Below are 22794 nucleotides of genomic sequence, written 5' to 3' on the forward strand. Positions count from 1 at the left end.
AAATTTTGTATATATTTACCATGTTTGTATATTGGCAAGAGAATTATACAAACGACAAGCAATTTATACAAACGGAAATACCCATTAGCAAACGAAACTATAGATATGGAGTGTAATCAGGCAAACTGTAGTTAAGGAGACTTATTAAATTTAATCTCGTTGCTATTAATGAAATCTCCTGAAAAATATAAATACACATGGGTAATACAAAAATATAAATACACAAGGCAATAGATGAATACAAATACACACGAATACAAATACAATTTGTTATGAAATACAACCATTGATACAAGTGTATTCGTTGATACAAATTATATTTGTTAATACACTTGAACCTGATATAACTTGACATAATTATATTCGTTAATATACTTAATACAATTAGTTTGTAATGATGAATACAACAGTTTTTGACACACTTGTATAGTTATATTCATTGATACAAATTAATTATATTTGTGATACATTTGATATCAAATATGTAATTGTATATATTTAATATAATTGTATCTCTCGTGCCTTTATTCTCTCTCACAAATATCTCGATCGCCTCAATACTCCCTCTCTCATTCTTGCTCGTCTCTCTCTCTCATCTTTCTCACATTTAATTATCAATCGTAAATAAACAGAGATGAACCCAAACTACAGTCATTTAAAAAATATATATATTTATTGAAATCTTAATTGAGCACAACGTTTAAGAATGAAAGTAAATCTTTAAATTTATGATCTAAAATAAGTAAATTATAAATACAGTGTAATTATAAATTATATCATTAAAGATAAAATAAAAAAAGGTTAAATTAGAATATTACTAAATATATAAGATATAGTCATTTTTTATACTTTATATAATTTGAATCTCAAAAAATAATAAATAAATAAAAGAGTAAAACTATTAAAAGATATTTTGATGGAATTAATTAATTGAAAGAGTTTATTATATTAAGAGAGGGCATATCTTGTCAATTTGTATTTTATTTATATTATGATAAAATAGGTTTAAACAATAGTGTTAAAAATCAAAATAAGGGAGGTAAACGTAATGTTATAAACCACATGGGAGGTTAGTGTGATGAGACGAAACTTGAGGGGAGGTCTTCGAAATTATCCCAAAAATTTAATCGTGAATTTTGTGATTTTAGTTTCACTTGAAACAATATTGAACATTATAAAAAAAGTACAAAATTTAAATAAAAAAGAAAAAAAAAACTATCTACTTTTATTATAAGGATTATTTTAAAACTTTGAATTAAACTATTCAAATATTCATATTTATAATTAATTTTTTTTACAACAACATCCAAGGTAATGTATTACAAACAAATGCCTAGCCTCTTTTTAAAAAAAAATAAAATAATTAGATAGTTCAACAATAATTTATGTTCATCATCAGAGAGTACAGTGTATATATAAAATTAAATGTAAATGACTCTGTCATCTGCAACTATAATAAAAATGAAAAGAAAATATTAGAGCAGGTTCGAAGTCAAGATGAAACAAATAAAAGAATTATAAGACTTACCATTTTGAGATATTTCAATTCTTTTGCCTTTCTTCTCTTCATGTTCTTCCTAAGATATTACAATTCATTTGCCTTTGTCTTTGTTTTTGTTTCTTGAATGGTCTTGTGTATTAAAGGGAAGACATAGTCAAATCATTAAACCATCCATGTGAAAATGAATAATTGGTGTGTATCCAATATCTATCTATATATAAAAGGAGAAAAAAAAGTGTCACATGTCAGCACCACACTAAATCAGTTTTTTTTAAAAAATTAAAATTAATTATGTGTATGTATTTATTTAAGAAAAAAATCTAACGTTGTGGTCCTTTTTTTTGTGGAAATGTATATTTTAAATTTTAACCATCTTTTCACAATCTCCTCATTTAAAGAAAAACAAAAATGTAGATTTTTTAAAATAAACCCGTAAAAAACATAAGTCATCAAATATTGAAAATAAAAACTTATAAATAAAAATAATTGTTGTATATTTTTAACACGTTTTGGACTCTTAAAAAATTTATAAATGTTTATTGTCAGCACTACCAAAAAAAACAAAATTTGTAAATTATTAAAATTAATTGGAATTCTAAAAATAAAAATAGAAATTTCAAACACTAAAAAGAAAATTAAAAATTAAAATTAATTGTTTTATTTTTAAAAAGCTCAACGTTGTGGTGCTTTTTTTGGAAAGGTATTTTTTAAATTGAACCATCTAACTGCACATTTTTTATTTAATAATAGTGAAAAAAATAAGAAGTAATAAAAAAAAATTAACTGCACATTAACTTCCCACTTCTATCCTAAAATAAAAGGAGTGGTTAGTGATACAATATTCAAACAAACGGATAGTTCTTCCCGAATCAACGTAACTGTTTTCCAAATTATTATTTTTTCTTTATCCTTCTTAAAAGAAGGCTCAAATTTATGATCATAATCGAGTCAAGAAAAAATGATCGAGAAAAATCAAGAGAAGTTGAACAATTAAGTGAGCAATTCATATCTCAAGAAAGAGGAGTTCGTTGTAAATTATGGTACTGAACAGACTTTGTGGTAATTGTGGGAAAATCTTACTTTTTTGTTTTTTGAGGCCTATGTGTTTTTTCTTCCTATTTTGTTAGGAAATATGTTGTTTTTTAATGTACTATATAGAGGATTAAAAAATGATAAATAAATTATGAAAGAAATTGAAAACTCTCAAAAAAATGAATGAATGTATTTTTATTTTTTTTAATTATGTTGTGACTATGGATTATTTTTTTATTTTTAATATTGAGTATGATAATATTTAGATGTGAAATAATTTATCTTTAGGTTGAATATTTACAAGATTTTGCATATATGCTTCATGCTTGAAAGTTTTTTAAAGCAATCATGAATTCATGTAAGTTTTATCTTTATTTATTTTTAAATGGAAGCAACCAAGAAAGTAAGTTTATTGATCAAAGCATAAAATCAAAAGACATCAATGAAGATAGTTTCATGAAATAACATTAATGGCCTAGATAGTGACGATGAATCTCTCAGTGACATTGAAAAATTACATGAAGATCATCTCCATATTTCAATGTTAATCTTTCACTCTTTCAACGAGTAGAAAATTAGTCAAAAACTTTTAAAATTGAGCATTTTTTTTCCCAGGAAAATCTATACATATAAGTATGTACATATTAGAAATTAAATATATTATATTTTAAATAATCTGAAAGTTAATTATATGCTTTATAAGTCCATTACTTTTTGTCTTATTTTTTTAATTTTTAATACTTTTTTTATACTTATTCATATATATATGCAACTTCAGATTATGATCACTAATTTAATAATTACGTAAAATTAATTTTATATAATCTATTAATTAAAATTAAAATACAATTTACAAATTTTAATCAATCTTTTTTAATCTGTATTTAAAAAATAGACGGACAAAGAATGTTATTTTAAAAAAAATTATACAAAAAAAATAGTGAAAGCATATATAAAAGGTGTTATAATGAAGTTTATTAACATTATCTACTTCTACTAAATTACACGTAAAAAATATTAAAAAGAAAAAACTAAAAAAATTCTAACCGCAGACGTTAACTCTCTACTTCTAAAATTGTTTTAAAAGATGTTATAATAAAGTTTATTAAAATTAGTTTATAAATAACTAAAAAAAATATAGTTTGAAATTGCAATTTTAAATTTTAAATTTGAACCATCTAACTGCACATATAAAAGGAGAAGAAAAAGTGTCACATGTCAGCACCACACTAAATCAGATTTTTAAAAAATTTAAATTAATTATGTGTATGTATTTATTTTTTAAAAAAACACTCTAAAGTTGTGGTCCTTTTTTTGTGGAAAGGTATATTTTTAATTTTAACCATCTTTCCACAATCTCCTCATATAAAGAAAAACAAATATAGATAATAATAATAATAATAATAATAATAATAATAATAATAGAATAATAATTATTATAATAATAATAATCTATATATAGATATATTATTTATCTGTATATTATAAAAATCAGAAAAAAACTTACCACAAAGAAGAATTAAATTAAAATCTAAAAATAAACCAGTAAAAACATAAATCATCAAATATTGAAAATAAAACTAATAAATAAAAAGATAATTGTTATATATTTTTTAACACGTTTTGGACTCTTAAAAAATATAATGTTTATTGTCAGCACTACCAAAAAAATAAATAATTGTAAATTATAAAATTAATTGGAATTCTAAAAATAAAAATAGAAATTTCAAACACTAAAAATAAAATTAAAAATAAAATAAAATAAAAAATTCTAAAAAAAACTCAACGTTGTGGTCCTTTTTTCTTGAAAGGTATTTTTAAAATTTGAACCATCTAACTGCACATTTTTATTTAATAATAATGAAAAATGAGAAATAAAAAAATATTTTAACTGCACATTAACTTCCCACTTCTATCCTAAATAAAAGGAGGGGTTAGTGAAAGAATATTCAAACAAACCGGTAATTCTTCACCAATCAACGTAACTGTTTTCCAAAAATTTCATTAACCTTTTTAAAATTAGTTTATAAATAACTCAAAATTAAATAGTTTGAAATTGCAATTTAAGATTATAAAAAAAAATTTAATTAATTAAAATTTAGAAATATGTGTAAACTTACTCAGTAACCACCACAAAAATTATTATTTTTTAAATAAAAACTGCAAACTCAAATAAAAAATAAAAAAAAAACAAAAAAAAAGGTCAAGTTCTGCCCCCAACACAATATACATATACATGCGTAATCTCAGACACATTCAAAAAGGGCAAAAGCTTTTGGAGATAACAATTAAGAAAAATAATTGATTTCCAAAATATTAAGACACATTCGTATTTTTAGATTGCACTGTTTCATTAATAAAATACGTATTAACTAATTACAAATAAGTATTAACTAATTATGAATACGTGGCTGAAATAATTGTCCATGCATAATGGAGTTTTTTAAAACAAAACTTATATTGAATTCACAAAATTAATTTAAAAAATTTAACAGTTTAAGTTTTATAAAATAAAAATTTTAAATCTAATAATTACTAATATGGACAACAATGAATTTGAAATACATTCAGTTGTTTCCACAAAAATATAGGCAACAATGAATATGTTAAAATAACAGTATTTATAATTAACATTAAAAATAATTTTAACTATTATTAATTTTTTTTCAGACTTTTGAGAAATATTGTCTTTAACAATTTATAACTGTTTTTCAAATATATCATCTCTCAACTCTTAATGAGCCTATTTTTATGGAAATGATTAGCTACATTCCCATAATATATGGCTATATAATGTAAAATATAAATCATGTTTTTAAGGTACTTAATTTTTAAACTATTCCATAACTTAATGTAATGCTTAATAGTTATAACTATCACATATTTAACTTTTATAGTGAATATACAATTTTTCAACTCAAAAATAATTTTTTTTATAATTGAAGAGTCAGTCTTCTTTTTTTATATATATAAAAAATGTTTATCTTACTTAGATAACACTTAGAGGAGTAGAAGCGTAGAAACTTGATCAATATGAAATGAATAAAGAGATGTCATGTATTTTTGTACACAACTTTTAAATTGACCATTAACATGAGGAATTTATTATTCAGATAAATATTTTAAAATCATTATGAAAAAAATTTGAAAATGAATAAATTATTTAATTTACGCAAAATCTCTCTATTGAAAGAAAATAATAATTTTTTTTTTTCATATATTAATTTGAGAGAGTGTACCAACATATTCTCTTAATTCTTTCATTCTTATTTATTTTTAATCATAATATATTTTTGAAACGTTTGTATAAGAAATATACAATTATCATATTTAGTTTTTTCAAAAATGTTATTTGATGATCGTGCGCATGCATTTATATGATTTATTCCTTTAGTTATATAAAATTTTATGATATTAAGTACATTGCATGAAAAATATGATGATAATTATATTTTAATAAAATCAAAATTATGTAATATATTTGAACAATTAAATAAATTTTAATAATCTTCACGCAATGCGTGGACACGTATACTAGTATTGAAAAATGAAAGAAGAAATTTATCATGAATTAAAAATAATAATTTATATAAAAGAAAATCACTTAACCAAAAATTCCTCTTGCTTTGATTTGTATTCTTCAATATGAAAATTCGGATTCTTACAAGTTGTGAGGAGTTCTAAATCTCCAATACAACAATAGGTGAATAATTTGAAAGTAAGAATTTTTTTTGATGCATTTATGTCGTTTAGCCAAATCTGATTGGTTTGAGAAAGTGTGTATCCCGTTTAACATATTTGACTAATTATCTTTTGCTAGATTCTTCTCTACGAGAGGGGATATGGTCAGAGTTATAAATCATTAGGGTCTTTTGGTTACTGTATAACATATATTTTATTCATGTATAAAAAAATTGTATTAGTTTTACTATGTTCAGTAGAAGTTTTGTTTTAGATAGAAAAATCAATCTAGTTGGGTTCGCAAAGCGACGCCCGGAAACCACGGTAAAAAAAAAAAAAAAAAAAAAAAAAGATAGAAAAATCAATCCAACGTATACCATGTTTGGTTGGTAGGATTCTAAACATTGTATAAAAGTTATTCATGTATTAATTTTGAATTTGATTGTATTTTTGTAGTCCTACATAATTAATAGCAACATAACTTACGAGGAAATCTATGTATAAGTTATGCGAATAGAAAGTGGAATAAGTTATACATGTATTAAAATAATAAATTACACATTTACCTATATTAATTTATTTTTATGTCTTTTTTATTGAGAACATTACCTAGCTATATTGATTATTAGTATATCAATATTGGATATTTTATTAAAAAGTTAGTTGAAGAAAATATTAAATAGGTGACCACTACCGTGATTGCTCTTGAAGAGAAGGTGGCGGTGGTGCTTCCGATGGAAATTGGAGGAGTTAGATTTGTTGTTGTCGTTTGGATTGTTTTCGTTAGAATTTATTTGTGGTTTCGATAAATTAATAAATTAATTTTTAGTGTTCGTTTGAGTTAAAAAATAAATAAAATAAGATAAAATAAAATAGCAAAAAAATAAACATAATTCTCACTTAAGTATAAAGGGAGAGTTCTTTTTTCTTTACTTTTTATTCAAAACTATTTGCTTACTCATTTATAGTCATTAATTTACAACAAATTCATTATTCAATAGTTAATAATTCACATTGTAATATTTGCATAACTAAATAATATCACATAACTAATATCTATATGACTAAATCCAATATTATTCAATACTGCATAATTAATACCTGCATAACTCTAACAAAAAACCAAACTATCCCTTAGTTAATGTCATGGGACGGTGGCTCCAGCCATGAGTTAAGTAAACCACCACTCACCCATTATAAACCTCATTTGGGTTAAGTCTATACTATTGTTTTTTACTAGATATGTCATAAACGACTAATTGGGTTCATGTACATAAAATAACATATAATCCAAAATAGTTAAAGCATAAAAAAAAAAGTTTAAAATAATATCAGACCATTTTTTCTAACAGTCACGTGAATTCAAGAGTAGTTCATATTTTAAAATTTTCAAAATATAGTTAAAATTAACTACGAACCTAATATTACTACATATCAATTTAAAATCAATTCATGAATCATAAACTTCAAATTCTAAATATGTGTCTAAAAGCATAAACTAACGGAATAGTGCTTGTTTGATACAAGAATAAGGAATAACTAATCTCAAAATTAAACTTAAGATAAATTTATTAAAGAGTGAATGAGATAAAATCACACAATAATTTATTTTAAAATTGTAATATTACTTTAATTCCATATAAAAAATGGTATAACAATTCTAAAATACTTAATTTCGAAATATTTTTTTTCCACACAAATGATTGAATGAGTATTTCACATGAAATGTACTATGAAGCATAAAGTAACATTATATTTACGGTCTAAACATTCTCGAGATTGCTTGCATTGTTATAAACAATGTGATCAATTATGAAAAATAAAATAATTTGTATTTCATCATTAGATTATTATCTTTCTATTATTATAATTATGACAAATCAATCACTAGTAATATTTCGTACCAAAACTCTCTAGCATTTTCCTCCACATTATTCTCACGGCCCTACTAACTATTTCAAAATAGTCTCAAATTTTTCAACGTGCACTGATTTTTTAACTTTGGAAGACAAAAATGATATGACAAAAATAAAGTTAAAAGAGACAACAAGATTTCTCCATTTTGAACTAAACGGTCTAGGGTCCCCCCCCCCCCCCCCCTTTTTTTTTTAAAAAAAAATTATATTTTATAATTTCGGGTAATAATGGAAAATTTTAAGTGAGAGTCCAGCCTTGCTTATTTTATTTTTCAAATTCCTGAACGAAAATTCTGAATCCGCCATTGCATATTGGATCATGTGTCACCAGGCTATTTTCGTCATTCAGTCTCTCCACTATAGGCTCAAAAATTTCGAAAACCCGCTTAAATAGAATCATATCAAAGCTCATATTTTGGAGGGATATATACAGAGGGCGGCAAATTTCGCCGGCCTGCACGTGACCTACACACACACTCTCTCTTCCGATGTCTTCTTCAAGGTCTCTCCGATCATCAATCTCGCCGTTCCGGTCACGGAAGCCATCGTCGTCGTCTTCCTCCTCCAAGCGTCCTACTACTCCTTCCATTATTTCATCGAAGGTTCCCGCTCCGCCGGCAAAATCATCTCTTTCTCCGTCTATTCCTAGCTCTGACTGTCCACCGGATTCTTCTGGAAAGACTAAGGAGAATGTCACTGTTACTGTTAGGTTTCGTCCGCTCAAGTGAGTAATTTCTCGACTTTTAGATTGGTACTTTAAGTGCGCTGTTGCTGTTGATGACCGGTGGATTTTACATCTTTTTGTAGCGCTAGAGAAATTGGAAAAGGAGACGAGTTAGCTTGGTATGCCGATGGAGATTCTACCGTCCGCAATGAGAACAATTCAAAAATTGCTTATAGTTTTGGTTAGTGTTTAAGACTTGGACTATCTGTTTTTATGGAAGGGTATGTATTTAGTTTTCATGGAAGTGTATGTATTTATAAAAATAATGTAGTAGTTCATTTGTCGAAAAATACAATTAATGCTACAGGAGGTACAACTCATTCATGCAGGGCTGCTGTCTGACAGTTCCCCTGCTCTTTTTCTTGCCAAAAAACCTTTCTTTGTTGGCATATCTACCTGTTTAGAAAATTCAGTCCATGTTGCTATATGAGTTAAATTAAACGTATAGGTTCCCAGCTTAAATTTGCTGAAAGCTTCACTGGGAAGGAAATGTGAAGGAAATAGGAAACAAGTTTGAACGAAGAGAAGGAAAACGAACATGTTTAAATACTAAAGGAACAAAAAGGAGATGCAATCATAGAACTTAGTTATCTTGTTGTGTGCTTTTCTATTGTTGTGTTCTTCCATATTTCCTTTTTTTTTTTGATAACCGAGAAATCCGTCTGTGACCTGCCCTTTGGACCAATCACAGCCTTCTAAACTCGGTGGATAATGGGCCCGCCCCTCTACCCTTCTCCACTTAAATACCGGGTTCGCTTTGCATGGTGCGGGGCTTGAACCTGCGACCTAAGCCACAAAACCTCCACCTTTTGCAACTTGAGCTAGGCCTTGGGGGCTCCATATTTCCTTTTGTTCTTCGTCATTGTCCCTTTTCCTTTCATTTCAACTCTCAATAAGAAACACCGAGACTCAATCTTTCCTATGACTGTGAATGGAGTTGCATTTCCTTGGTTATGGGTAACATATCCTCAGGGTATGGATACTACCAAAGTGAGTTGTCTTTGACTAATGAATTAAATTTCTTTTCTGTCCCTCATTTTCTCTTTCTCCAGCTTAAAGCAACTTATGTTGTTCATTTACCTTGAGTTTCGATGTGTGTTGTTGTCCCTCTGTTGTGCTCCTCTCATCCGATGATTCCGGGGATATTTATGGAGAAAATTCAGAGAATTAGAGTATCTTTTCCATTTTATGGTGTCTATTACTTTTAGAATGACTTGCCAAGGAGAAGAATAACTCTGTATCTTGAACCTTCACATGGCATTTGTTACTATGCAAATCAGCTTGGGGGTTGTGCAATAGATTTCTCCATCTAGTTGTCACAGTTTTAACAGGAGTTCTGCTGCTAGATTGTTTAGTGTTGTTTCTTTTTTTGTTCGACTATTCATAGATTAAATTGTTTGTCACTTTCCATGGACATATTATTTATTTAAAGTATGGAAATGTCATTTCTTTCATACAGATAGAGTTTTTGGTCCTGCAACAACTACACGTCATGTTTATGATGTTGCAGCTCAGCATGTGGTGGGTGGTGCCATGGAAGGAATTAATGGTATTTATTCTTGCATATATATTGAATTTAACTTGCAATGTTATAACTGGGATAGAGCCATAATACATTTTTTCCATCTTTAATTAGGTATCTTTAATAGAAATTGAAGAGAATGATGGCTCATTCTTTTCCCGGGGTTCTACCTGCTGAATTAACTCAATATCAATTTTCTTTAACTGCAAACCACAGATACAAGATCAGTTTGCTTATTACAGATTTTTTTATATCATACACTAATATGTCATTATTGGAGAAAAACAACCTTTATTCCTGACTTAGGGCTTTTCTACCAAAGTAATTTCCTTCTTCCCTTCTTTTCCATAAATGTATCAATTCATCCCATGGTACTCCTTTTTGCATTAATTCACTGGGATGTAAACCAATCGGAAATAATATAGTTGTGCCTCATACTGCAACAAATTAGTTGAACAAGGCCTTTTACTTGTTTGCATAATTTGTAAGATTTTGACTTCCATCTCTTGTTAGAGAAATGTGGAAACTAAAGTTACAACTCTTTAGATTTCAGTTCTATATTTTCTTGCTTTAAATTTGAAGGAGAATTTAGTCATTATCATTAGAAACCATGTTGTATTAATATATGCTTTGAAGTGTCAGATTGAACACGTGAGGCATCAATTGACATGGTATTGGGCCAACTAAGTGAAAACAGAGAATTCTGTTTAGGCATTAGTATCATACACTTAAGTGCACTATGGTATAGATGGATAGAAGAGAGTTATTTAGACTAAAGACAGCACTCATTCCTCCACATTTTGCAGGAACTGTATTTGCTTATGGTGTAACTAGCAGCGGAAAGACTCATACAATGCATGTAAGCCATTTAGTCAAGCTTTCATTAATCATTTTAATCTCGCTGTGCTTTTTGGTGTACATTTGGAAGTAGATTACTCATCCAACACTACAGGCATTTTGAAATTGATTATAGATCCAACATTGTTGTTAATTTGCTGGCAGTTAAAAATGAAACATCCAGCCATCAAAAGAACTGATCTATGCCAAGTTGTAGAGACCATATGTTGATTTGAAGAATGTGAAAAAGGAGAAAGAAAAGATTTAAGGAATGAACTTTATTATTCCTTCAAGCAATTGGATATTTAAATAGTGTATACAGGAAGTATGAAAAAGGAAAGTGTTCAATAGCTGTATAATTGAGCTTGTATAAGCCTCCAATATTGACCTGGGACCTTCAAAAGCTCACCTTGTACTGTAAAAGTGTAACTTGCTTAACATTTTGATAACCAGAGTATCAACTAGTTTGCAATCTAACATACAGGTTTCTTCCAATATAGCCAAAGTATACTTCCTTTTCGAAATGACAATATTTCTAGATTGTGCCACCTTAATCTCTTGGAAGTCTTTCAGTTTACCCAAATCCTTAGTCTGTAAATAACCAACAAGATGTTGCTTGAGCTGAAACAATGTCTTCATCATCACTTGCTATGACAATGTCATCAACACGTGCAACCAAGTTTATGTGTTTGATGTTATAAAATGCTTGTAAAACGCATAATGATCAGTTGGACCTCAAAGCATGCCAAGTTTTACTACAGTGCTAAAATGGTCAAATCATGCCCTTGGTATTTGCGTAAGACCATAGAAGGATTGACATACAAATTCAGACTCCTCCAGTGTAGCAACCCTAGGTGATTGCTTCATGTAAACTCTTCATGAAGTATGCTTCGAAGGAATGCATTTTTTTTTTTGAGATTGGTAATTGTTTCTATTTCTTTAAATCAGTACATGGGTTGTACTGAAAACCATATTTACATAAGGAACTCTAAAGGCATTGTCCTATCCCTATAATGAGTCTAAAACATCAATGATAGAGACAATGTCATTAGAGTAGATCTGATTACACCAAAAAACAAAGTTCGAATACAATTCAGTTTTACTTGCTTTGAAGGAATGCATTCTTGATATACAAAAAATGATGAGACCAACGAAACATGACTGGTGTGAGAAATATAGGAAAATAATATTATTGAATTGTTGTCGTGTCTATATTATTACATTGAGACCCTATTTATAGACCCTAGAATACAATCCTTTACCAAGTAGGATACTATTTACTATTCCTATTTCTATTTCTATTCCAATTCCTATTCTAATAGGATTGTATAAACTTATTCCTATTCTAATAGAATTGTATAAACCTATTCATATTCTAACACGCCCCCTCAAGCTAGTGCATACAATCCATGTACCTAGCTTGTTACAAATGTAATTAACACGAGGATCGATGAGGGGATTGGTGAGATATCTGCAAGTTGATCACTCGACTCCACAAAATTGACAATCAATCTCAATGTGCTTGGTCTTCTCATGAAATACTGAATTTGATGCATAATGCCAATAAAACAAGGAGTGATAAAATTACAGTGTTGAAACTTCCCAAACCAAGCTTGCAAAGACTGTTTCAGACCATAGAGTGACTTACATAATCGACATACAAGGACTTACATAATCGACATACAAGGCTACTAAATTCCCCCTGAGCAACAAAGTGCTCAAAATCTAGTATAAAGTATATGGATCATGTTGGAATCAATAGATGAGTCGATATTAAACAAGTCGCCAAAAAATTGGCCGGAACATGCTCATATGTCGGAATATTAGATTTGATGGTTAAAAATGGTCACAATCTAAGAAATAAAATTATATAGGTAGGGTTGGAATGATGTCACGACCCAACTAGAAAATAGAAATTATATAGGATAGTTCGAATTGATGGAACGACCCTATTGAAAAAGAGAAATAATATAGGTAGGGTTGGAATGATGGCACGACCCTACTGAAAAAGAAAGATTATATGGGTAGGATTGGAATGATGGCACAACCCTACGCAAATTAGATTTGAGGAGTCACCGGAAAGACGAATGAAACTATGCAAATCAAATTTGAGGAGTCACTGAAAAGACACATGATGCTGTGCAACTAAGATATGAGAATATAGTTCAAAAAAATCCACGGTACTACACAAATTAAATATGAAAAGTAGTCCGGAGAGATGCACGGTGCTACACAAATTATATATGAAAAAGTAGTCACCGAAATGATGGCACGGTGCTACAAAAATTAAAATTGAAAAAAGTAGTCACCAGAATGATGGCGCGGTGCTACACAAATTAAATATAAGAAAGTAGTCACCGGAATGATGGCACGGTGCTACACAAATTAGATATGAGAAAATAGTCACCAGAAAGATACACGGTGACCCAACTTTTGCTAACATAATCATTGGTCGGACGGGCGGCATATATGGATAATAGCCGCCTGCCGGCAGTGAAAGCTCTTTGATTGTTTACCAAGATCGTAGAGGCTCTGATACCATGTGAGAAATATAGTAAAAAAATATTATTGAATTGTTGTCGTGTCTACATTATTACATTGAGACCCTATAATACAATCCTTTACCAAGTAGGATACTATTTAGTATTCCTATTTCTATTTCTATTCCAATTCCTATTCTAATAGGATTGTATTAACCTATTTCTATTCTAATAGGATTGTATTAACCTATTTCTATTCTAATAGAATTGTATAAACCTATTCATATTCTAACAATTGACATAGAGATAGAGAGACAAACAAATGCAATTTTGGCCGCAGAAGATAGGTATTACCATGATCAAGACCATAAATCTGAGATATCCCTTAGGTTTCAATCTATCTTTTAGACGACCAGCTTTGCTAGTAGGTCCCCTATAACAGTAAACATCTAGCGACATTCCACTGTATTTTTCCATGTGGTAGAGGAATTATCTTTCAATTGAATCATGATACAAATTACAAATAAGAAAAAAGATCAAATAATCATTCTATAATGAAAATAGAATAGCTGCGTACCATTGCTACGAAGAGCTATCATTTTTTCCAATCTAGCCTGACACCAACTTGGGTGAACCATCACCTCTACCACAGTCTTAGGAATTTATTTGAACAGTAGATTAATGTGTACATATGCATGATAGGAAGGTGACAGATGGTGATAACTTAAATCAAGGTGAGAGTTGCTAGCAGTTCAATTACCTTCATGAAGAACAATTGGAAGATTAACTTGATTTGATGAGTGCTCGATTGAAGTAGGGAATGATGTTGGAGTAGATGATGATTCATGCGCAGTATGTGGACCTGTGTCATGAGAAGAATTGTCAATTGGCTTAGGATGGTGAATGCTTTTGGTTGAGGTCTTTTAAAGTAAAAGTTGAAGTGGCAAGGAAGAGCTGGAGTAGGAAAAGTAAGATTGAGAAGATCAAAGAGTATGCCTATTCTTTGAATCTGGTGAGAAGTATGGAAATGTATTGAAAAAATTACATTTGCCAAGACAAAGTGCTTTTTTGTAATGAGATAATAGACTTGTAATGCACTAATGCAACCCATTTTGACACAAGAGAACCTCAAGAAAATACATTTAGCGTGCCTTGAGATGCCCATAGGTGTTCTCTTCCAACAGAAATTGTGCCATTTAAGTTTTTGACTGCTGGGTTCCTTCTCTCAACTTAATTGAGGAAGCCCAAGCTAAATAGTTTGAACTTTCCATTAGGGGTTCCAAAGTAATCATGAGACTTGAATTTCTAAATCCCGCGTTTTTGTAACTAAACACATCAAACCCAAAAGACATGGTTGGATTGAAGAGAGGTCTAACCAAATATTAGGAAATAACCGCAAAATCTGGCCAGAGAGTATATTTCAGAGAATAAAATCAGATTTTGTCTGAAAGATTCTGTGAAAACTGAACTGGTGCACTGCAGACTCCAACTGAACCCTAGAGTGCAAGAAATTATCAGAGATGTCGCCGGAAAGATATGTAATTTCTGGAAGTTGTTAAAAAAGAAAAGCTACCATACAGCATCCAAAGTGTTTTGGGGAACTCAATTGGGGGTGGCATAACTCATGAAAAACTTTCAGCAGCTAAAAAGAAAAGCTAGCAAGCTGCATCTAAAGAAGATAAACTACTTTTTTCTTGTCGCCATGTTTCAAAGAAATTGTTGTGAAGGCCTAGATTTTTGTCTCAAACTTCTCAGATAAATAGGATTTAAGTTCTGATAATTTTTATTAGCATGGCCTGTAATCATTATCGTCAGCATAAACTATCAAAGCAATTTCTTTTGTGAGAGGTGAGTGCTTTTTATTTATGATGAGTGGACACTTACAAAGCCATATCTAGAAGAAATATTTTTAAAGAAATTCGCTGGACAAGAGGTTTGTATTGTTTTCATGCAGAATGCTTGTTTGTTTGAACATATGGGAGTGGTTTTCAATCACGTGGTCTTAATAAACACTTTAATTCTTGATGTTGATTTTATGTGCTGGTTCTTGATTATAAGAGTTATGTGTTAGCTCCATGGTCAAGTTGGGCAGAGATATATCCCTTTCCATCTGAAACATCCTGCTAAGTTTTCGTCATGTTTTATAGGGAGAGCAAAAGTCTCCTGGTATTATTCCACTAGCGGTGAAGGATGTCTTTGGCATTATACAAGAGGTACCCAGTTTTCACGGCTTAGCAAAAATTGGTTCTGTAGTTTCATAAACTTAAATACTATTTCAAGAACATTTCATAGTTTATAGCTGACTTAACAAATGTGCTTGTGTCAGACACCTGGACGGGAGTTTCTCCTTCGCGTCTCCTATCTTGAAATATACAATGAGGTAATCATGATTTGACATTTTTCCTCTAGTCATTAATTTGATTTTAGTGTAGCTTACATTCCAATTTTTTTGTTTTGATCAAAACAACATTTAACATACTTACTCTCAGAGAGAGATTGAATTGAGGTAAGATGAAAGATAAATGCAGACCTTGAGGAGCTTTGTGTGGTTTAATCTGTCTTGTGACTTAGAGCTGCTCTAATACCAGTTGGCTCAGCTTTTGTATTTCAAAAGCGTGAAATGCAGGTGTTTTATTCTCAAGTATGAACAGCATATGCTGACAAGCAGGTTATACTGTTAAATTTGTGCTCTGACTGTACCTGCTCAAGCTATATATCTCTATTTTGTATCCTACCCTCCAGTGTTATCAAAAGCAAAGTACAAAAAAACGCGAAGTTCCATTGGAGGTTTAAGCGCAAATAAAGTTGGGCTTCAACGGAAAAAGGCGCAAAGGGAGAAAAAACACAAATACAAATAATTATAAGCATGAATGCCAAATATATGAACAAAGAAATTGAATTTTTTTATGATAAAGTGAAATATCAATTGTTTTAATCAGAAGAGGCTCATTTACGAAGAAAAGTATGGCTTAGAACCTTGATGACGACACAAAAGCACACATTAAGCGAGGCGGAGTGCTCAACACATTTTGAGCCTCGCTTTAGGGCTTAAATGTGCCTTTGACAACTGCTTGTACATCACCATATCCAACATGAATGAGTTTAGGCATGTGGGCATCCATCTGTTTTGACTCAAATTGATGCCCCGATCAGGAAGTTCTTTTCTTACGGTGTGCTGGACAAAAGTGCCGAATCAATTTAGATATTATAAGATCTTCTTTTGGGCCTGGGTGGAGGCATTCAATTCAGGATAAAAGGAGCAACCTCTTTCACGTTGCAAGCAAAATGTGTAGAATTTTGAATTAGTGAATTGAAATGCTTATATGACCTCAAAATTCAATTCTAGAAAAGTAGCTATAAGAAGTTGTCTAGTAGGTGAAGAAAATTTAGCCCCTCAGGCAATAGTGTGGAAACACACCCAAGGTATGACCTAGTGGTCAATGAAGTGAGTTGAGAATATGAGGTTTTAGGTTCAAACCCCATCCGTGACAAAAAATAGTAGGTGATTTTTTTCCATCTGTCCCAACCTTGGTGGATAGAGTTACATGTTGTTGGTGAGAGGTGACATGTATTCGATGGAACTAACCGAGGTGCGCACAAACTGGCTCAAACACCGTGACTATCAAAAAATTTAAATATAGTGCAGAAACACATATATAGAGATGCCAATGCCTTTTCTATGAAATTTCTTTTCTTTTCAGCATGAAGAGTCATATTGGACTCTACATTTGCTAATGCTTGGGACCTTTGCTCTGCAACAACTAATGGTATCTTATGAATGAGATAGTTGTGTAGGATGCTGTTGGCAGTCTGTCTTTGCATAATAGTTTAACGTCTAAGCAATGAGTTTTTGAGCTAGCTTTGCTGGCCATTAATTTGTGATGAAAATTCTACTTGCCCTATTTCATAGAAAGGAAACCCACGACTTTGGTTTTATCCTCTTCTTTACAACAACAATATACCCAATGTAATTCCACACGTGGTTTGGGGAGGGTTTGATGTACGCAGATCTTACCCCTACCTTTGTGGGATAGAGAGGTTGTTTCCAATGGACCCTGGCTCAAAAGAGAAGTTTTCGAAACAAAATTGCAAGAATAATATGACCACAAAATAGCTAGATACAAAGCAAATGAAGCAACACGTAGTAATACGCAATAAAGAATAAGAGACTACGCGACTATTAAATAGCCCTCGACCTCTCTCACATAAAGTGCAACAGTGCCCAACTACTTACTAGCCTTCTACCCTAATCCTACGACCTCTTCTTGGTGTTTTGAAAATTTGAAAAATAGAACTGGTTTAAAAATGTTAAAACATAATCAACAAAGGTCGGCAAACTCATTGAGTGTCGTCTACTTGCATATCAATTATTAAAATGTTGAACTAGTATATGTTTCTATTTGAAAATGACCCAAAGTAGAAAACACCATCAAAATCCAAATGAATCAAATGTCCTCACTTCTCTCAATTTTGTTACATTAATTCAAATCTCTAGTTGCATTGAAATTTCTAGGTAACCCACATTGGTTGAGACTTGAGATAATAGGCTATTGTCTCCTTATATGGTCTAGACAATCCTCAACCCATGAGCTAAGCTTTAGGGCTAAGATAGGATCAATGCCCATTTTCATTACATGGTACCAGAGTAGGATTCATCCAAATTCTTGGTTTGCACAATGTAGAGCCCCCATGTAAATATTGTCTACGCTCCACACGCGCATAACTGGGCATGCAAAGGCATTAAGTGTCTTACATTGGTTGAAGAAATTCACTGTTGTATCCTTATATGGTTTTGGACAATCCTCACCCCATGAGCTTGTTTTTGGGTTGAGTTAGATCTAATATCCATTTTCTTTACAAAAACTTTCATTGAGCCTAAAGGCTTGATGAGAAGCTTGCGTATCTCTGAATCTTGCTTCTTCAACACACCAACACAACGTTTATCGAGTAGTGTATGTGTTTTCATTTATTTATTTATTTAAATTTGTGTCCTTAATTACTGCCTTTATAACTTCTTTAAACTTGTCAAGTTTACAAGTAATCTGCCCAATTACTTTTTGAGCCAGTTCTAGTATTATTTTCTCCAAAACTGGTTTTAGTTTTAATAAACTGCATTTACGTGATCAGCGTGCTAGTTGAATAGGACACTTCAATGTTATCCTTGTCAAAATTGCCACAAGATTAGCTGGTTAGTCCCAGCTATGAGCTGAAAGGAGAAGCAGCATTTAACTTGCTTGTAGCTTATGATTCTGTAAGATAATAAGCTTAATGGATCCAAGTAGTATAAGCTGTAGCAAAAGGGTATAAATGATCAAACATCAAGGTGATAAGCTGCTTATATAGGCACTCGTGAAAGGGTTCCATGCTGCACTTTGAACCAATTAACAAATTAAACATTGAAAACTCAGGATATATGATGCTGTACTTATTTCTTATTTTAGGGTTAAATACCAATGCATTTAATTGACTCTATGCTTATTTTAGGTCATCAATGATTTGCTTGATCCAACAGGGCAGAATCTAAGAGTACGAGAAGACGCTCAGGTTCGTGTGAATGAGTGCATGTTCATGGTCTTTTGTTCAAGTTTACTTCAAATTGTTTTATCATATAATAAGCTTTTTTTATGATAACTTATCAACAAAAAAAAAGAAGCTTTTTTTATGTTGTCGTGGTTTTTTGTTTTTTTTGGTAGAAAGTTGAACTTTATTTCATCCAAAAAAGCAATTTCAAAACAAAGCTGAAGCTGACTATCAGCTATACCCAGTAATGTTTCCTACTCAAACCAACTTGTACAAGCCAAATTAGGAGATAGTTACTAATTACAACTTATAGTTTTCCAATCAACAACAAAAGCCTAAGATCAAGTCCACTAATTACCAATTCTCTGTCCAGAATCTTTTGAATCACCTATGCTGCAGATTTGGGTAAGGGAAAGTTTTCCAGGCTGCCTCTTTTAATATCGAAGCTGTGTACCCATTCTATCCAGAGGCAGTCCTTCTTTCTGGCTACGGCCCAAAACTGTTTGATGATAGCAACTTTATTCCATAAACATCAGTAACATCCTATTCTCCTTGCAACTTTTAGTTGACAAACTTTTTCCCAGGCTACTAAAGCCTTATTTGAGAATTGAGATAGTGGCACTCCAAGTCCAAAGAAAAGATCTGCATATGGCTTCAATCAATTTCAGAATCTTCTTGGGTAAGATGAATATCTGTGCCCAATAGGTCTGAATTCCTAACACACTGATTTGATTATTTGCAACCTACCAACATAGGACATTAGCTTAGATGACCAACATTGTATTCTTGCTGTAATCTTTTCAATCAGTGGTAGGTAGTGGCTAGTAGATAGCTTCTTGGAATCCAGTAGAACTCCCAAGTATCTGAAGGGGAGTTCACCAACAGTATATATGTACATAATTTGGTGTTTTGTACTAGAGATGCCAACCATATAGTTTGAACTTTTATCGGTATTAGCTTGCAATCCAAATACCTGTGAGAACTTCTGGAAAGTAGCATCACACATTTTAATGGAGATAAGGTCAGCCCTGCAAAACATCAGAAGGTCATCAGCAAAACAAATATGACTGGCTCCTAACTTCCTGCATTTGACATGGAAATTAAAACTGCCATTTAGAGCCAGCTGATCTGTTTCCCCTTGCAGATATTTCACGCCTATGACAAACAAGTAAGGGGGCATTGGATCCCCTTGCCTGATGCCTCTCTTGTTCTCTAAAGGTTTTGTGAGTCCACCATTGAACAAAAAAGAATATGAAACAGTAAATAAGCACTCCATAATCTATTGAATAAATTTGAAGGGAAATCTCAAGTCAAGAAGCATCCTTTCCCGACTTGATCAAGCACGTGATCCGAAGCTGACAAATGTAATGACATTTCTGAAAAAAGCAAAATTGATTCCGTAGTGCAGCGAGTCAATGTGTAATGTAGGAATAAAAAACCATGAAGGGATTGATAAAGCACGTATACAGATTACAAATTACTTTTTATGATTGGCTCTTACATCAGCCACAATCGTTATGAAGTTATTGTCAATTTGGACTACTTTTTATAGAGGAGGAATAAAAGAAATCATAGCATCGTATGTTTTAGTTTGGATGTTTGGATTGTTTAGTTGTCCACTTCTGTCTCTGAATTGAATGGTTTTTATAGAGGCTTATGAAGCATCTAAATGGAGATATGATCCATGGGTTGCAAGAGTACTGGAATTTAGTTGTTTGGATCCAAAATTGTCTTTGGAGACTCATTTTTATTCTTTTTTTCTTTTCTTTCCGTGTGGACTTACTTTTCCATTATCTGGTTTCTATTCAGAAGGGTGGTGGGGAGGAGGGGAGCTTTCTTTTATGAAGTCAGTTCATTAATTACTAAAAAATTGAAGAGCCTTTTTTACTGCTTGATACAATTATTTTTCTGGAAAGCTGCTTATTATTCGAAGTTCTAACTATTTATTTGATGAAAATTGCAGGGGACCTACGTTGAAGGGATCAAGGAGGAAGTTGTTTTGTCTCCTGCTCATGCACTTTCCTTAATAGCATCTGGTGAAGGTTGTACACATTCGTTCTTGTCTCTCTATACTAAAGAAGACATTGCTATCTTTACCTGCATGTAACCAGTCTGTGTTTCTTTTATCATCACAGTTAATAATTTGTGATACTTTTTGTTATAAGTAATCATATTGTATTGATCAGGAGTTCATGGTTATATTTACAACCATAAAAATGTTTCACGAGAGAATACCTTAGGCACAGTCTAGGAGATGCATAGAAGTGTGGAAGAAATGCCTATCTTCTTAAGTAGGAATGACTATATTGAAATGGAGAAGAAGAGACTCAATAAGTACAAAGGATGAGCTTACTAACCAAGCTCTGATACCATACAGAAAAATAAAAGAGATAGAAAAGATTTTGAGAATGCTTAGCTTGATTGTTATCTTATCTCAACCTTTGAGGGTTTAAACAATGTCAAATTAGGAAAGCGTTGATGATACAGTTTTCCTAATTGATACAGAAGAATATGTAGCTAACATAACCCACAAACAGAGAGACAGATATCATATATACAGATCAATCTTTACCATAATTACAAAGATTGATATCATAGTTACACATTCTCAAACTGTTCTTAACATGGTTCTTAATAGAATCAAAGATAGAAAGTAGGTCAGTGTATTGCTAAGAGCTGTTCATCAGTAAGACGTCCTCTAGTAGATGCGCATTGTTTCTTGTATGAATTTAACTTATTATTAAAATTTCCCAACTGCATCCCAAATCATCTTGATTTATGGTTTATCCAAGTGGTATACACAAATAAGAGTAGGAAAAAGTCCCCATTAAAGTGAAACGTGGGTTCCTATTTTCGGTTATTTCCGTCTGTCTATGTTTTATGGTTTTAACTTGACTTGTCCTTGAGCTTTTAGGCTGTTCAGAAAAATATCCACTTCTCTAGTTTAATCTACTCTAAACAATGTTGGAACCATCTCATGTATAGTACACGTATTTTGGGCTATCAGCTATGTATCACTAAGCAACTGGTAGCATTTGCTTAGTTGTAGTTTCATCTACATTTATCTTAACATGTACTGATAAGTAATGATTTCTCCCCAAAAGATTGTGCCCATCAGACAAGCAGCTCCAACAAAAGCAAATTGTGCAGTCTCTTTCATTTGCTAATTAATTAGCTTGGTTTGTCTTCTTCAAGACATCTTAAGCATTTATATGACCTTGATATTCTTGCTTTATCAAGTGCTGATGTGTTAGTTGTTACCATTTTGCTCGATTCCAAGGCAAACTTCTTAACATGTATCTTTGGATTTGATGGCACATTGAAACAGAGCACAGACATGTGGGATCCAACAACTTTAATTTACTGAGCAGTCGGAGCCATACAATATTCACTCTGGTAGTAGCCATCTCATTTGTCCTTTAAAACTATATTCTAGTGTGTTCTTTGCGTTCAGAAAAGGGCCAATGATGTCTTCTTTGCTGTGTTCTAGCTGACAAGAAATTTACCTGTTGTTAATGATTTGTTGTTGGATATTCAATTGCTAATGATTATTAACTCTCTGTTTGAGTGCACTTTTGTGC

The 22794-nt window shown here is 31.3% G+C and overlaps 1 protein-coding gene across 1 annotated transcript in view; it reads left to right on the forward strand.

Moving 5' to 3' along the window:
• Positions 1-8605: 8605 nt before the first annotated feature.
• Positions 8606-22794, forward strand: part of LOC125838040 (kinesin-like protein KIN-7C, mitochondrial) — a 28213-nt gene continuing 14024 nt past the window's right edge. Inside the window, exons 1-9 of the mRNA XM_049517094.1 lie at positions 8606-8854; positions 8938-9035; positions 10314-10403; positions 11183-11235; positions 15841-15906; positions 16020-16073; positions 19178-19237; positions 21177-21255; positions 22542-22609. Of these exons, the coding sequence (XP_049373051.1) occupies positions 8619-8854; positions 8938-9035; positions 10314-10403; positions 11183-11235; positions 15841-15906; positions 16020-16073; positions 19178-19237; positions 21177-21255; positions 22542-22609 (804 nt within the window). The 5' untranslated portion in view covers positions 8606-8618. The remainder of the gene's footprint in view (positions 8855-8937; positions 9036-10313; positions 10404-11182; positions 11236-15840; positions 15907-16019; positions 16074-19177; positions 19238-21176; positions 21256-22541; positions 22610-22794) is intronic.

The sequence above is a fragment of the Solanum verrucosum genome, unplaced genomic scaffold, assembly GCF_900185275.1.
Source record: "Solanum verrucosum unplaced genomic scaffold, falcon-dt-bn FXZP01000079.1, whole genome shotgun sequence".
Taxonomy (NCBI): Eukaryota; Viridiplantae; Streptophyta; class Magnoliopsida; order Solanales; family Solanaceae; genus Solanum; species Solanum verrucosum.